Source organism: Indicator indicator, chromosome 20 (genome assembly GCF_027791375.1).
Source record: "Indicator indicator isolate 239-I01 chromosome 20, UM_Iind_1.1, whole genome shotgun sequence".
Classification (NCBI taxonomy): Eukaryota; Metazoa; Chordata; class Aves; order Piciformes; family Indicatoridae; genus Indicator; species Indicator indicator.
The window spans coordinates 11,486,550-11,503,689 of record NC_072029.1 but is presented as its reverse complement, the minus strand read 5'-3'; the positions used below and the strand labels follow the sequence as shown (position 1 = coordinate 11,503,689).

The window sequence follows — 17,140 nt, the reverse complement described above, 5'->3', positions numbered from 1 at the left end:
ACACCTTTGGGTACAAACTGTAAACAACTTGACTAAAGACAGGATCCCAACAATGTCAGAGCACCCTAGATGCTTGGTTCAGGTTAGAGTTTGTAGATTTGGGATGGGGAGACTTATATTCTACAACAAAGCCTGCAATCCAGGAGTGTGTTTGCTTCTTATCTCACAAAATGCCCTAACCCCCACATCATCTTGTTTTTTCTTTTGTTTTTTCTTTTGTGAGTCTGTAGTTTGGCCTGAGTGGTGTGGGTAAACCGATTGCTGCAAAATAGCTGCTGGAGGCCAAGCACAAAGTTAGCTGGGGCAGGGACATGGCGACTTGTTTGGCTAGGGGAGCTGATGTGGACTGGCAGGAGGTGTGCAAGGCAAAAGGGGGAGAAGGGGAGATGTGGACTGCAGCAGCAGAGATGAAACATCTGCACAGAAGTTCCAGCAGGACTGGAACTGCAGCCCTTAGTAGAGAATATCCTCAAAGCCGAGCAGCAGGAACTGGTGCAAGGCCTTTGGCAGGTGCAGCTGAGGAAGGACCAGAAGCAAACGGCCCTCCAGGAAGGTCCTGAGTGTGCAGCGAGCCAGGTGCTGCAGAGAGCGAGGTCTGTGCTCCAGGGAGAACAGTGACTGGTAGAAACGTGGGTATTTCTAGAAAGAGAGAGGGGAGAGGACCAGAAACAGATAAAGCTGAAGATACCACACTGGGAGCAGTAGAACTAGAATCCCTTTATCTTAATCACTATGGTGCATCCTCCCTGTCCCCTGCAGCACCATCCCTGTGCCCTGCAAATCCATCCAGCCCTGCTGTGCCCAAACCCTCCTCAGCCCCAAACCTCTGCTGGGCCCCTGCTGCAGTGTCTCAGCTGCCAGCACACATTCCCTCACCTGCACAACTTCATCTGGCACCGCTTCCACCCAGTCCTCAGAGACGCGCACATGCTCGTAGCTGTTCATCAGGGCCTCCATGACACGCGGGCAGCTATGGCAGTGCCGCAGCACCTGTGCCAGGGAGAGAGCGGCTGGGTGAGGTCCTGCAAGCCCCACTTCCACCTCCTGAAAACCTGCCTCAATAAACCTAGAGAACTAACGTCCTGGCCTCATGCTGCCCCAGGGGATCCAACCCACTGACGGTGGGAACTGCCGAAGCACAGCCCCTGCTAGGAGGGTGACTGAGCCCACATCCAGCATGGCTGTGTTCAGCACAACTAGGTCCCCACAGCCTCTCCTCAGTTGCAGAGACTAACATACATGGCTGGCATGCAGACCTCCTTCACCTACCTCACTGCTGCCAGCACTGTTTTGTGCCTGGCTCCTTTCCTGTTCCAGTTAGAGCACGAGCTGTTCTGGGGCAAGGACTGGATCTGCTTTGTGAGCAGTGACACCACAGCAAGACATGCCTCTGGAGGGCTACATGGGGATCTCAGGGCTGCAGGGTGCCCATTCAGCACTGGGCTGCAGAGACAGCCCTGTCTGTGCCTGCAATGGGTGCCCACCACACTAGCTGCTACACAGAGCCCCAGAGGACGTCACCCACGCTTTCTGCAGCACACCACTGGTGCCTTGCATGCGGGTACAGGTGCAAGCAACCCATTCGTGCTGTGCCTCCTGTACTGTCAGTGTGACTGCAGAGCACACCCCACTCACCCATCCAGTGCCATGCAGAGGCAGAGCCCCCAGCTCCTGGCTCCCATTCCCTATGGCCCAGGCCAGCAGTAGCTGTCAGAGCCTATTCCGGCTGTACTAGTGATCCTCATTATCTGGCGTTAATAGGAGATTAATTAGTGTTAATTGTTGATTTTCCTGTATTTTCCCAAAGGGGAGAGCAATCTGCTGATCTCCGGGCTGGGTAATTATTGCACTGCTCAGGAATTAAGACAGGAAATTAACCCTTTCGTTGCTGGGGTCTTGCCAAGACAGCATGAGCTGGAGGGAGGATATGTCCCAAAGGGGAAACACATCCTCAAGAGGAAAAAGCCCAACACTTTCTAGGCAAGTGATTACAGAACCCGAGCAAGTACTGTCCACACCACAGAGCAGAAGAGTCCTACAGCAGAAATTACCCCAGAAGAAAACTTCAGGGAACCCATTACTAAGCCAGTTCCCTCTCCTCAGCCCCTGGGCAGAGATGGGCAGGACAGCAAGCAGACTGGCACAAAGCAAACCCCACTGTGACAGAGGATTGCTCTGCCTGGGGCCCTGACATTCAGAGCCCCCTCTTCCCACCACACTCCTGCAGAGCTGTGATCCCCAAACCTTGAGGAGGGAGCCAGGCCAGACACGGACAGCGCCATGGTTGAGCAAGGCTTGCACCACGAGCTCTGGATGGTGCTCCAGCTTGTAGGGTGCTGTTTGCAGGACATTGTGCAGAGCCATGTTCCCGCTGTAGTTCATGACATTGACATTTGCACCCTCAGCCAGCAGTAACTCCACGACTTGAGCATTGGAGTTCTTGCAGGCCAGGTGGAGCGGGTGCTGACGGTCCTTGTCTGCAGCATTGATGCTGGCACCGCTCTCTACCAGCAGCTGGCAGACCTGGTAGTAACGGCCCATGTCCTGGGGCTGATGGGGCTGAGCACAGGCAGCGTTCAGCGGTGTCTGCCCCTCCTGGTTCTCTGCCTCCAGCTCTGCCCCGTGGCGCAGGAGCAGCCGGACGTGCTCTGTTAAGCCATGCCGGGCTGCTATATGCAGCGCTGTGTCACCTTCCTCCTCGGTGCGGCTGTTCACACAGGCACCATGCTGCAGCAGCTGCTGGACACACCTGTGGGGCAAGACAGCTCAGTGACAGGTTCTTCTCTCCAGCTCCTATCCTATTTCCCACCTTCCATGTATGTACATTCCTACGGGTTCTGCTTTTCCCAGGAGTCCAAAAGCCCAAACTCCTCATGCCCTGGAGCAGTGGTTTTAAACTAGGATGAGTGGTGAGCAGATAATTGTCACCCTAACTCCAGCTACCTTTGCAGAGATTTTCAATAAAGTACCACCGTGCCCAGTCTGCTCCCACATGCCCATGGAGCTCTGCCTGCACATCACAGGCCCTGAGCGGTGTAGTGGGCATCATCAGCTCTGCACTGCTGTCTGGACAGCAGCACCAAGTTCAGCTGCATCAGTTGAGGACTGGATTCTTGCAGCCATCAGTTGGACTTCAGAGCTGATGCTGGTCCAGGAACAGGCAGCAAGGCCACCGCACACACTAGCCTGCCCGCAGGGATCCCTGCCACGCAAGGTGAGGGTGGAGAAGGAGACAGGCCCTCATGCCCCCCGGGGCAGCACTCACTCGATGGAGTCTGGACTTTTGCAGAGGTGCAGGGGCTGGTATCCATCCTCCGAGACGGCCTGAGCGTCGGCGCCGAAACCGAGCAGCAGCTGCAGGCACTCGGCGCGGGCGGCCCTGCAGGCTTCATGTAGCGCCGTGCGGCCGCCGGGAGCGAAGTCGACGGCAGCGCCGCGGAGGAGCAGCAGCCGCAGGCAGGCGGTGTAGCCCCGGCTGGCCGTGATGTGCAGCGGCGTGGTCAGCTCCTGCTCGTAGCTCAGCGACCAGAGCCCTGCAGGAGAGAGCGCTCAGGGAGCCGGTAGAAAGAGCACCAGAGCCAGACCTGCCATTGTCCTAGGGTACCTGCTGCACGTCGTCCCACCTTCAGAAACTCAGCGTTCCTCTCGAGGCACTGCCCCTATCCTACCAGTCCCTTCCCTGCCCAAGCAAATCCCTGGGGGTGACTCTTCAGTTGCAGAGCCATGCTGGCAGGAAGGTCAGAGGAGCAGGAGCCATGGGGCAGGGGCTGTCCCCATAACGTACTCTGCACCCACAGCTCCCTCACTCAGCACAGGCCTGAGAGCAGCGCAGTGCCTAGGGAAAGCACCATGAATGCAGGGAATTAGACAGTGAAGATGTACTGGCCAGGCTGCCAGACACACAGGAGATTCAGGCAAGCCGTGAGCATGCTGTGGGCAAGCATACTTCAGCAGAGATGGGACATCTAGGGCCTAGGAGAGATCAAGAGGCTGAAACCTGCCAACTCTCAAAGATGCTGACCCAGCTGGAACTATTGCTGAGTAAGTGCAGTCTGCTGGCAAAGAACCTGCAGCAGTTATAGGCAAAGGGCTCCTTAAACTGTGGCTCTTGCTGCCCACCCAGGCTGGGCTAGAGGACCAGGACCCAGACTGCATGACATGCTCAACATCCCTCTCATCTTTTTCTCACAGAAGCAGCACATAATCAACAGTGTTTCCCAGGACCAGGTTCAAACTGAACCATCTCAAGGACCTAACACAGAGCTGTGGCGATTCCTTACCCAGAACAACTCACAGAGAATCAGGCAGGCACACAGAGCCAGGCTACAGGGACAATCACAGAAGGACAACCACCTGGAGTTCAAATCTCCTTTGCCCAGTGTAGGAACCCAAGCAGGTTCCAAGCATTTGCACTACCCCTTCTAGAAGGGCCAGGTACCCAGGCGCTCCTCATGCTCCCAGACACATGCAAAAGCAGCACAGGGGAACCCAACCACATCCCAGCGCTCTCAGTCACATCCCCACCCCTCCATAACACAGCTCCCATCTCAGCCCCAGCAGCAGCAGTGCCCTGCAGCAGGAGCAGAAGGCTCCGGGGTGCTGCTCAGCTGTGCCACTGCGTACTCAGCCCGCGGATGTTGAAGCGGTAGTTCTTCCACTCCTCCAGGTCACTGGTGTCAAACACAGCACTGGGACTCAGGTTGTTCTGAGGCTCACTGAGGATTTCATCCACAATCTCCTGATCCCCAGTCAGCAGGGCCTGCCAGTAGGCTTGGCCAGGGCCATCCACTTTCCGTGTGCAGATGGGCTCCTGACTCTTGTCTCTTCCACCTTTCATGCTGCCCATGATGCAGGGCCCAAACCCTCCACAGAAACCAGTGCAGAACCTGCTGCTGCCTTCCCCAGCCAGGCTCTGAGCTGTGGGTGCAAGCACACCAGTGCCCTGTGCTCTGGCTGGTGACAGGCTGCCTACTCTAGGGAGGCTCACAGGGAGGGGAGATGTCATGCCACTGCTTGGCCCAGCTTGGGGACAGCTCAGATCTCAGCTCTCTATTCTGGGAAACCTTGTGACCAAATGTTAGGGCCAAGAGGCTGCTAAGGACACTCCTCTCAAGCAGCAGTATCTCTGCAGCCCCTGGCTATGAAGGGAGAGCGCCAAAGCAGAGCAGGACAACAGAGCAGGGTAGAAATGGAGACAGGACACCACTAAGAAAACAGAAAGGGAAGTGGTCTCATGTCCAGCTATCCTGATGTCACCCAGCTGCTGCCCAGACCACACAACACTGCTTCCCCCAAACCCCCACTGCACGCCTTTGCCCAGCTGCTGCCTCCTTGCACATCTCCAGCACCACACACATGCTAGATCCACCTGAGCCCTTGGCACCAGTTGCGTTTTCAAACAAGCCACAGGAGAGCTTCTAATCAAAACTTAAAGCCAAAGGACAGGTAGAAACAGGTACAAGGATGGGAAACAGACACAGAAGGTAATTATCCTTCATACCCCTTCCTGCTTTTCTTTGACATTCACCCTTACAGAGAAATCCTGGGTTTAGCACTCCCTTTCCCACCACAGTCCTCTCACTGGGAGTTCCTCACTGCAGTCCTTTCATCTGAAGTGGTATTTCACCTGTCCCCTCTTGGTGGTATAAGCCACCTCTGCCCCTGCTTTGGTTACAGAACCCTTTGCTCACAGGTCATCAGCTTTGTGTGCATTTTGTTCAGACCACATGTTCTAAAGAACATATCAAGCTGCACAGAAGACTAGTGGTGTTTAGTAGCTTAATTTTGTATCTTGGAATTGTTCAGATCAAGCTACAATTAGCTGGGGGACCAGAGAAGAGCATAAGGCAAGGAACTTCATCCTTCTCAGTAATGAAAATAAGCGTCCAGGTTCCCTACCCAGAATCTCCAGCATGCTGTCTGAGCAGACTTCACCACCCTGTCTAGCTAGAATGTCATGTGTGAAAGGATGAAAAGAGAGAAGCACCCAGCAGACTTCCTCACCTGACAGGACCCTCCATTTACCCAAAGACACATACAGGTACCCAAACACAAAGGCATTGCCAGGGAGGCAAAGGCTGCGTGAGCCAAGTGTCAGTAACACCGTACCACTTACGCTTCCTCTGGGCTTCTTAAAATATCAGTAGGGATGACCTGGGAATGACTGGGTCACCAGAAGCTACTTCTAAGGTCACCAGCTGGATAAATGTTAAGAAACCATTCCTGCAGGCTAGTGAAAGGCATAACCAACACTTCAGGTAGTGTGAAGGCTTGCTTTGGGTTTCGTTCTGTACCCTCATGAGTTTGGCAGCGTATTTCTTTGCCTTTATTCCTAAGTAGACTGTAAGAACTGAAAACCTGGGCTGTACAAGTTGCAGAACTCAGTAAATCTTCCCCACCCACAACCCTACCCTGTCCATTTGTCTCTTGCTGGAGTGGACCCCCACAAAACATTATCATGGCCAAGCTTTATCCATGTGGTAAACAGTTCCGTGCCAGGAAACTTGGAAACAACCCACATCTCTGGAAAAGTGGCCTTCAACACTTCACTAGCTCCTCCATTCTGGCAGACAGTTGCTTTTGCCACCCATCTTCTGTGGAAGAGCAGTGGGATTATGGCCCCCCCACACCTGACACTCCTCATCTTCAGTTCTGGGAGCCTTCACCATATTAACAGACAAGGGCACTTCCCAGCCTCTGAGCACACCTCTCCCTGGAACACATTAGCTGTGATGCGACTGAAAAGCTGAGAGATGACACTGATGAGAAGGGAAGCAAAAAAGCCCAGAGTGGAAGCACATGAGTACCCACAGGATGGGACAAGGTACAGCAAGGCATACAGATGGGAGTACAGCTTGCTTCCACCATCTCTCTGGTAAACTATATCCTTGCTTCCCTTGCCCAATCCATCTCACAGAAGAGCTTACAGGGCACAAACACTGTAGAGCAAAGGCCCCTCTCTAGCTGATCACTGTTAGCCCTTCCACATCAACTGCCCTGAAGCTTCTCAAAGCTGGTATTTAGAGTAAGGATTGCAATGGCTGAGTCACACCTGGATTTCACCACAGCAGCAGGTAGGTATGGAGCAACTGTGGCTTGGTCCCCAAGCATCTGCTTACAAGACTGAGGCACAACCATGCCTCTTCCTCAGAGCATGGGTTATGGTCTGCCCAAAGGACACAGCTGAGACCTCTCTGCTGTTCCCAAAGGATGTCACAGCCTTTAGTTTCTAATGACCTAGAGTAACAGACACAACTTAAGACATGGGCAGAATGTCTTACACCACCTGATGCCTTCTCAGCCAAGCACTCCCTCTATCTCACACATTTCACATCTATTCCAGCAACCTCCTACACGATAGTCCTGATGTTGCTCTCCAGTAGCCCTTCCAAGGGCCCTGTTATCACCACACTTTCAAGTAGATCTGCCTCTGACCACCTTCAATGAGCCTGATACCATTTGTTCTACATCACTGGAAAATGCTTGCCTCATCCAAAAGCCTTTCTTCCCAAACCCCTCTTCCATTACCCTGGGGGTTCCTCTCAACACTTCTCAGATGCTCTTTCTCTGGTCCCCATCTTGGGCACTTTCTGCCCCTCCATGTCCCAGCACTGCACACGTACCGAGCTTCCTGCAAGTCCAGCGCAGCTCCTCGCCCCTGGCCTCAATGACGAGGTTGATGGCTGCATTCTTGGGGAAGAACTTCTGCACCATCTCCAGGTCCCCAGTGAAGAGTGCATTCTGGACCAGCAGGTCCCGACACTCCAGTGGCTCCAAGCGGCTGTCCTGGCATCCCTGGCCCACACTGCTCAAGCTGTGCCCACCACGGTGGCACCAGGGCCTCACACGCTGAGAGCGCTTCCAGTGATCCCCCTGCTCCTCGTCCAGCTGCAGTGAGCGCCGTGTGGCAGGACTGAAGGGGAAGGAGCAGTCCATCACAAGGGACAACCAGGACAAGGCTGATCCTTGCAGTAAACAAGCTGCTGCAGGCCAGAGCCTCCTATCCAAGGGTATGTCCTTTGCTAGCTGCTCCTGGGTTCCAGCTCCCCAGTGCCTGGCTCAGACACAGTCCTGACTCACCCAGTATAAATAGTCCTGCTTGGAAGCTCCCCTCCACCACCTCCTCTCCTCCCAAGAGCTCATTTGCAGCTGCTGGTTGCAATCACTAGCACAGATTAGATACAGGAGAGGGAGAGCAGGCAACCAAGCTTGGAACACTCTCCATGTGCTTGCTTGTTTGTTTGCTATGCAAAGCCTCTGTTCTGCACTGTGCTCCCACATGGAAAGAAACAGATGGGTTTGTCAGGGGCAGTCACAGGCTGGCCTGCAGCAGAAGTGGTGTCAGAAATTGCAAGGGACTGAGAGCAGAGGCCCTCGCACCATGTTTCCCAAACACTGCAGATTGAGTCACCTGCAGTGAGATGGGGAGAATTCTGCAACCTGAGAATGTTTGTTGCCTCAGCCACAGACAGGCCTCGTGTTTTATATCCTGCCTTTCCTCCTCTGATTGGACAGCCTTTGCTCCTACTCCAGCTTTGCTCCTGCCTCCAGACCTGCTCAGCAGTGTTTTCTGAGTGAAGCATGCTAGAGCCACATATTTCCTGCCTAGGAGAGCAGCCAGCGAGGTCACTGTGGAAGGGACAGAGATGTCAGTGTGCAATTAACCTGGGGGCTTGATCCTCACCTCACTAACTGGTCACAAGATGGCAACAAGCAAAACCACAGCTAGGAGGCTGAACATGATCAGAAGGGAAAAAGGACAAGGGCATAAGACTGAATACTGCTCATGCCACCAAGGCCGACATGACAAGGACAAAGTGGTACCAGGAGCCTTGTGCTATCACATAGGATTTCTATTTTGTATAAGCTGGGAGGACAGTAGAGGGTGGCCATGCAGCAGTCAGAGGAATGGGCACAGAGGGATGACAACAACAAGGCCACCCTCCCATTCAGCCATTGACCAGCACTCAAGGATCCACTGCTGAAGCTGCTCCATCTGCTTTTTCATGCCTGCTCCTTTCAGCTTAAGCAGTTTCCTGCGACCATTCAAGAGCCCATGCTAGCACTCAGCGTCACCTGGCACTAATGCTGCAGCTCTTCTCTCAGCTGTGCATGGAGCATGGCAGCTGAAAGTCTTGGGGCTGCAGGGGCTGGAGCCTGCAACGGGGCAAGTGCAATGGCTTGCAGAAAGTGAGCACTGCTCTAACTGAACATGGAGAACAAGTGAAGGACAGGACACCAGAGACAGTCTCATCACCAAGAATGCCCCATGCCAAGGCCAGCACCCAGCCCTTGTGACTGTGGTCCCTGCTCCTCTTGCTGCAGATGACACTAGGCCTGCTTTATCAAGTAGATTTCTCCCTAGTGCCAAGCAGAAGCAGCCATGGTGGGGAAGAAACATTAGGAGCATCAGAGAGAGGTTGTGTGGGGAGTGAGCAGCGTGCGTGTAAACGAGCCTGTAACGAGTTTGTAATATGCATGTGTGGCGCGGCCCGCGCAGCGTCATCACAATGGCACAGGCACTTTCCCGCCTCATTGCCTCCCAAATGGATTTTAAATATCATTCCGAGGACACAATTATTTAAAACGCTGAACTAAACACTCGCTAATGGGAAAACGGCGTGTGGCCTGCAGCAGCCATTGCTCATGGGGACACTCTGCCCGTGTCAGCCTCTGTCCCAGCCCCACACCCTGCAGGGGCCACCCGCAAGCATCCTCTTCCCACCTGGAAGCCATGCAGGGCAGCACCAGGTAACTGCCCTGAGCCCCGCCCTGCAGACTTTACTTCTGTGAGAACACACTTTTTGTCCTGTCCCACTCCTGTCCTCAGGACTGCTAAAAGCCACTCTGCCCTCTCCCAAGCTTCTCAGAACCAGAAGCATCACAAGTCAGTCCCTGGGGCTCTGACAGTCCCACGCTGCAGCTCAATAATATCAAGCACCTCATCAGGTCTTCCAGTCTCCCTCTGTGCCAGGCAGCAGGAAAGCACATTAGAAAAAGGATGCCTTCTACTCCCTGGAAATTATGGATATCAAATAAAATTTAGTTTTTCATACAATTAACTTCTGAATACATGCCCAGTCCTGAGCAGGGGAGATGAATGAAGCAGCTTTATTGTTGACTATATCCAAGACTCCAAAGTGAACAGAGTACAAAGAAAGAGAGCAAACAAGAAAACAAAGTATTTGCAGCAGTCCTTACTGGGGAGAACATAGATGCAGACACAGCTCCAAGGATTCCACAGACCCTCAGTCCCACTACAGTGCTGGCAGCATCAGGGATAAGAGACCCTCACACAACAGCATGTGCTCATGAGGAAACATCTGTCTGACCGTTGATCATCACTCATCTCCCCTTCTCCAGGCAGAGATTCCAGCCCACCACAAGTTATCATGGGACTCAGTTACCATTACGCAGACAGTAGCCTACCTCAGACCACACCAGGCACAGGAAGTGACATTAGACCAGCACTATCCCCTCACACCATCAGCTGAGCACAGAAGCTTGAGAGTCCTTTGCTGGAACCCTGGCTGCACTTCAGACGTTCATATTTTAACAGCTTTGGCATCACCAGAACTATCCATCACCAGCTCATTTTCCTCTGAGTGCTGAACCATTCCTGTATGTGCCATTTGGAACAGTGTCTAATGATGCACCAGAGCAGCCACCTGGCAGCACTGCTGCCAAGGGACAACACCACAGGAGGAGAAATGCATACAGGTGTACACACTGTACACACTGTCCAGAAACCTCCCTCCCCTCCAACCTGGCCCACTCCCCACACACCAGAAAGATGCTCTGCCTCATGGCCCCTCACCCTGTGAGAGAAGAGAGCACATTCTCAAGTCACTGTTCTCTTACAAAAGGGAGAACAGAACACAGCACTACTAATATTTTTATGAACACCTTGGTTTGGTTTGGCACACCATAGTGTTCTTTTTGAGGAATATGGAGAGTTGACCAAGGCTAAAAAACCAACCAACCAAAAACCCAAAAAAGGTTGGTAAGAACACATCGGGCAGACAGACATGGTGCTGGGGACATGCAATAGGTCCAAGAACTTGCTGGAGACTTGCAAGGATGCAGACAAACCTGGCCAAAGGCAAACTCTCACAGACCAAGGCAGTCCCAAGACACTGACAATGCCTACACAGGCCCGGAGCTAAAGTCTGCTTTCTACTGTAACCTGAGAACTTCTGGGTTATTCTTGCAGTGCAGTTTCTTGCGACAACTCCACCTCCTCAGGTGACAGTCTTCCTCAACCTCCTATAGGCAACTTTATCTGCATCTCCCCTCATCCACTAGGGCATTCCAGTACAAGCAGGACATGGAGTCACAAGTTCAGCCTAGCAGAAGCTGAGCTGTGAAGCATGCTTACAAAAGCTGATCTTTGCTAAGCGTGCAGAGTGACCCTGTGTGACATTCTGCACAGGTGTCAGGGCAGCTTCACAGGAATGGAATCTGGGGAAACAAGCAGTATGACCCCTGCACAGTGAAAAAATGAACCAATGCTCATGTGGGAAACAAGAAAACCTGGGCAGGTTCAGTGCAGAACTCACCACTCCAAGAGCAACCAGATCCTCCTGCCTCTCCCACCTGGCACATCTGTGCTGCAGGCTGCCCTTCCAGGTCTGAGGAAATGCATGGATCCAGTGAGAGGGATATGGGGGCAATCACCAGCTCCCGCCATCCAGCCTTTAGAGAGGGAAAAGAGAAGGGTGGGGAGGAAGAGACACAAAGCAGGATGCACAAATTGCAGTATTGGAGAGCCAAGCACCTGCACCACTAAAGCCTTACTCCTTGGGTTCACCCAGTGCCAGATGCTCGACCAGACACCTCCAGGAGATAGGTTCTCGTCTCACCACACATCAGCACCTTACCCACACAGCCAGTCAGTTGCCTGCTAAGAGAGCCCAGGTGGCACAGAGGCAAGCTGCAGGTCCGCAAGCAGCCTGCTCGGAGCTTGGCAGCAGCGGGCTCCTGCCCATGCAGCACGAACATGTGCATCATCGGGTAGTTGGAGAGAACCACCTCCAGGGCAGCAGCAGAACTGCAGTTCCAAGCTATCTAGCAGCACTCTGTCCCGCTAAAAGCACGACCGCAGGGCAACGGGAGTGCTGCTGAAAAGGGAAGCGCACACAGACGCTGGCCTGGCGAGCAACAGAACAGACCGTGCAAGGAGATGGGCTGCTCACCTTCCAGACACCAACGGCAGCCCGCACACGATCCTGCTCTTTGGCTGGACGTTCCCGGAGTTGCCCTCGTTTTCCACAAGCATGCCCCACAGTCTCTGGTCCTAGTTGTATCTGGTTGTTTTCCCACAGCAGCTGTTTCTCCAGTCACAACACAGGCAGCAGTGGCTCAAACTACCTCACAATTTACAATGCAGAGACTGAGGACATGATCTGTGGTTTTATACATTTATTTGCAAGCAGCTAACAGAAGGCTTTGCTTCTTCAGTTGCCTAAGACTGAACACCAGCTCCTGCAGGACTCCACAAGATGGAAACTCTCAATTTTGTGATGCATTAATAACTTGCTGAGAACTAGATAGCTCAGAAAAACCAACCTGCCATTAGGTGCTCCACAGCTGACATTCAGCAATTAAAGCCAAGAGGAATCTTTCTAAAACTTATGTGACAAATCTGTGCCATTATCAATCAAGCCTGTGATTTCATAAAGTGAGATATGCTCTACCTAAATCACTTCAATTACTCATACTCCAACCCTTTAATTTATTATAAAGCAAGTCTTGGGGCAGTCTCCTTTATCTGGCCTGCAATTAATTCTAGGCTAACTGACCCACACTAACAATGATGCCCTTCTTTCCCAGAGTGAAACATTTCCTCCCTGATCCTTTATTCACCACCACTACTAGCCCATTTTTTCAAACCCCAGGTAAAAGTTATGGCCATACCAGCCTGGAAGCAGCTGTCCCATCTAGCTGCTATTCACCAGATTTTTTCCCCACCTACAAATGAACAAGAAAGTAGTTTATTTCTGTTTTAAACTTTAATCAAACAGGAAAAAGTTCATCAGAAACAGATGGTATTTTTATGCTTCTTGCATACTTTGTCATTCCAAGAACTTCTCTTGTTCTTTTTATGTAGAACCTTGTAATAATTTCTCTGCTACCTACAGATGCTTTTAACCTGCTTCATGCCTAGAGTCAGCGTTTTCCCAGTTACTCTGTCAGCTACACTTTTGTTACTCTAGCCTCCAACACACCAGGCGCAGCTTTCTCTGAACCAGACTCGAGTTTCACTTCAACTTTGAGCTCCTTTCATCAGCAGGTCATAATTCCATAAACATCTGAAAAGTTTTTAAACCACTTTTTCTCTTGATCCTGCCTTCTTGATACTCATTTGACAGAAAACTTTACTTACACTTTTTCTCCTCTGAAGTGTGACATTATTAACACAAAAGTTTTCCATCTGCTTATGCTTATTCTGAGGACAAGACCTTATTAGCAGCCAGCTTCCAAGTCCAGTGGCTCATCCACCTTTACTCACTGTGAAGGAGCAAGACTATGGACATCTCAGAGCTGCAGAGGTCATACTGGAAAAGTGCAGGATGTAGAGGAGCCACAGCAACCTCCCCAGGTTGTGCCCAGCTTGTGCTCCCCACAACCTCCTCAGGAGAGCACCTAAAAGGCAATGCAGCCACAGCTCGGTGACAAGCTGGGGCAGCCTCACGCTCAGCGCTCTCTCTTTCTCGGTTATGGCATCCAGCACACCCCTGGTGGGGGCAGACTCTGGGCTGCAGTTCTGGAGGCAGTGGGCAGCATGCCCGGAGCACGCCTCGGTTCCTGGAACCTCGAGTCCGGACCCCTCGCTTTTCCCCCAGGAGCACCCAGCCTTGCAAGCCAAGCTTCCTCCCAGTGACGGAAGCTCCCCACCCGGCCGGGCCCCTGCACACACCGCCGGCATTCCCGAGCCTTTCCCCGGGCAGCAGCGGCGGCCGCTCCGGCTGAACGAGCGGGAGAGAACTGGCAGCACCGGGGCGGGACCCTCCTCTCACTTCCTGCCCCGGCTCTCCAACGTAGGCTGGAGGCGGCCACTCGGGGCAGGGCGGGGAGGAGGTGTCGGCTCGGCGCGCTGTGCCCAGCCCACCAGAGCGGGGCTCGATTGAGGGGCGCTCCCCGGCGCCCACTGGGACAAACCTGAGTCCTGGACTCAGCAGCAGCCGCCGGCTGGCCGCTCCGGGCCGGCACCCTCAAGCCCCCCCAGCGGGCCCCGGTCTCGGACACAGGACCCCGGCGCTGCGGGCAGGACTCGGTCCCGCGCCGGTCGCCAGGGCAACCGCGCCCCGCCCCATCCCGCGGCGCCATGACAAGCCGGGCCCGGTCGGTGCACTGGGGCTTTATTAGAACCTAGTCGGTACAGACAGCAGGGTGTTAGTGAGGCCCGGCCGGCGCAGGCTGGTCACTTGCTGCTGGTATACTTGGTGACGGCCTTGGTGCCCTCGGACACAGCGTGCTTGGCCAGCGCGCCAGGCAGCAGCAGCCTCACTGCCGTCTGCACCTCCCGGCTGGAGATGGTGGAGCGCTGGTTGTAGTGGGCCAGGCGAGAGGCCTCCGAGGCCAGGCGCTCGAAGATGTCATTGACAAAGGAGTTCATGATGCTCATGGCCTTAGAGGAGATGCCGATGTCCGGGTGGACCTGCCAGGTGGTAACCAAGCACCATCTCAGACACTCATCATCCTGGGGAGATCAGTACCCCTTCCCACCCCGGGCAGGGACTCTAACCCCAAAGGGACACACAGTGGCCATCCTGAGGGTCTCAAGCTTCTTGCCACTGAAGAGAGGCACCACGATGCTGCAGTAGCTTTGTGATTACGCTGGCAGGAACCTGGGCACGGTCCCCTATGGAGAATAAAGCCCATAAAGGGTGGAAACACTCATGTGCTCCAAGCCCTGCCTACAGGCTCATGCAGACAGCTGAGGCCTGCACAACTCATGGACACCTCTCAAAACTTTTTCTCATCTCCCCGACAGAAGTTACCAGAAGGATTTTAATACACACAGGGCCAAGAGCAGCTGCTCTTGCCATGCTAACTTCTACTCAATTTAGGCAGAACCATGCACTGGACCTTGTTCTCTTAACAATACTGTCTAAGATCTGGATACATCTCTCACTTCCTGCCCCAAATACACACACACGTTTTCAAGACTCAGCTGAGTCTCTCCCACCCCCACTCTTCTTTTTTCATCTCCCTGAAGAGCAAATTTTCCTATCTCTTTACAAGGTTAACATGCAGTGGGCTGAAATAACTTTACACATGAAGCAGTTTCTATCAGAAAAGAAACATGCACTTACCTGCTTCAGTACTTTGTAGATGTAGACTGAATACGTTTCATTTCTCTTAGGCTTCCTCTTAGCCTTCTTGTCCTCAGAAGTGGGAGAATGACTATGCATCTTCCCAGCTCCTGCACTCATCTCAACCTCCAACAGAGCAGCTACTTGGTACCATGCTTATATAGCACCTGCAGCAGTACCTCACCTGCTTCAGATGCAGCCCCAAGAAGCAGGACAGACACACATCTGTGACTGACGATTGCACTTTGCACTATGTGAAGGGCAGGTGGTCTGAGAGGAACTTGAAAGAGACTGGTTCAAGTAAACTTTCAGACCTGAGAAAATGCTTGAGGGTAACATGGGCAGAAAGGTGAGCAGGAGCAGTAGAGTCTCATTCCCATGGGGCAGAAGTGCCAGGGAAGAGCTGTTCCCAGGTCCAGCCAGGGTTTTGATAAAAGGAGGGTTGTGGCTTTGGGGGAAGGGTGTAAATCAGAGTACTCAAAGTGTTGCTTCCAGAATCAAGTGAGTGGCACCATTTCTGTGCTATGGAACATAATGCAGTCAGCAGAAACCCAGCAGAGAGAACATTGGTCTACTGACTGACCAGCAGCTCTGCGAACATCCCAAGAGCCAGCATTCTTCCTGCCATCTCAGCCAGTCTGCTCTGGGAATCCTGCCTGCTACACAGAGGGCAGTGGAGGGAAGGCTAACACCCTGAGCATGCATTTGATCTGCCTTGGAAACCAGTGACCACACTAGTGATGGGCGTTATGATCCATGAATTAAACCAAGCCAGAGAAAAAATGTGCAGCACCACAGGAGAGAAGTGAACAAAAGTGAGGAAATTTTCTGTCCTTCAGCTAGAAAAGGAAGCCCCTCTCTGAGAAAGCACCGTGACAGGTATCTGCTGAAACACTAGGGTCTCCTTTTGGGGAGGGAACGCTGGTGTCTCTGTGCTGCCTTCACACTGTCCCCACTCAGGGACACACCTTAAACAGGCATGTCCTCAGCAAATGACATCTTCCCAGGACTGAGTTTGGAGACCTGCTCAGCAGTCACTGCAGTGCTTGTACAGCCAAGAGCAGTTCATTGAACTTATCTTGTTCTAGGTGTGTCCTCATCGTGAGGCCACCTGACCACTCACCCTTCGTGCAAATAAATGGCAGTGACAAACAGTCTAAGTTTCACAGAAATGCTTTTTGCTCCCAAGAACTAAGACAGTAGTGATCAGATGTGACCGTCTGGAATGGTCACATCAGCACATCTGTGAAGGGGCATTAAAGATATGAGATGGTGGGATCCCTGTGGGAACAGGATTGGAATATTCTCTGGTTTCTGACATCGAGGAATGTTGGTGGATGACTCACACTGGGAGTAAAGAGCAGGCAACATCATACTTCTGGTTTGTAAGAGGTCATGAATCAACAAGGAAGAGCACAGCTCTTCCCCGTCTGGTGTACATTCCACACACCCTCTGATTTACAGAGCTGTATACAGCTGAAATCTCCATGTTGGGGGAGGCTCTTCACTGCCACTGGAACCAGTTTCCCTTTGCCACAAGTCATGACATACAAGGTCTCTCCCACGCCAAAGGAGCCCTTAGCTGTTTTATCTACCCACAGCTGCAGCCCTGTCTGGCAGCAGCATTTATGCATAGTTACTTTTTCTAACTAAATGCTTAGCTGCCCTTTGGTGGACCTTTTAATTGTTTTTAAAATACATCAAAAATTTATTTTATTCAAGCTCCCGTGGCACAAGGTGAGGTTTAAACACCAACTTTTCTAAAGGTTTGTTATTAAGAACAAATATAAATGTTAAACTAACTCTGGTCGCTTTAGTCTTGT

At 52.6% G+C, this 17,140-nt stretch overlaps 2 protein-coding genes across 2 annotated transcripts; both read right to left on the bottom strand.

Moving 5' to 3' along the window:
- Positions 1-453: 453 nt before the first annotated feature.
- Positions 454-7,935, bottom strand: ASB10 (ankyrin repeat and SOCS box containing 10). Its single transcript, XM_054390189.1, has 5 exons — positions 7,623-7,935; positions 3,266-3,533; positions 2,245-2,749; positions 877-990; positions 454-639 (listed from the first exon to the last, which is right to left on the bottom strand). The coding sequence occupies exons 1-5, from the start codon at positions 7,933-7,935 to the stop codon at positions 454-456; spliced, it is 1,386 nt and encodes a 461-aa protein (XP_054246164.1).
- Positions 7,936-14,422: 6,487 nt separating this feature from the next.
- On the bottom strand, positions 14,423-15,416 carry LOC128973624 (histone H2B). Its single transcript, XM_054389965.1, has 2 exons — positions 15,318-15,416; positions 14,423-14,659 (listed from the first exon to the last, which is right to left on the bottom strand). Exons 1-2 carry the CDS (start codon positions 15,414-15,416, stop codon positions 14,423-14,425), a joined length of 336 nt encoding a protein of 111 aa, XP_054245940.1.
- Between the last annotated feature and the right edge of the window lie 1,724 nt (positions 15,417-17,140).

Bases quoted from the DNA above. Each gene is read 5' to 3' on its own strand.
- ASB10 (XM_054390189.1), bottom strand. From the start codon at position 7,935: ATGGACTGCTCCTTCCCCTTCAGTCCTGCCACACGGCGCTCACTGCAG. The intron at 3,534-7,622 runs GTACGTGTGCAG...TCTCTCCTGCAG, and splicing joins CTGGACTTGCAGGAAGCTCG to GGCTCTGGTCGCTGAGCTAC. The intron at 2,750-3,265 runs GTGAGTGCTGCC...CTTGCCCCACAG, and splicing joins AAAAGTCCAGACTCCATCGA to GTGTGTCCAGCAGCTGCTGC.
- LOC128973624 (XM_054389965.1), bottom strand. From the start codon at position 15,416: ATGCATAGTCATTCTCCCACTTCTGAGGACAAGAAGGCTAAGAGGAAG. The intron at 14,660-15,317 runs GTAAGTGCATGT...ACCACCTGGCAG, and splicing joins TCTACAAAGTACTGAAGCAG to GTCCACCCGGACATCGGCAT.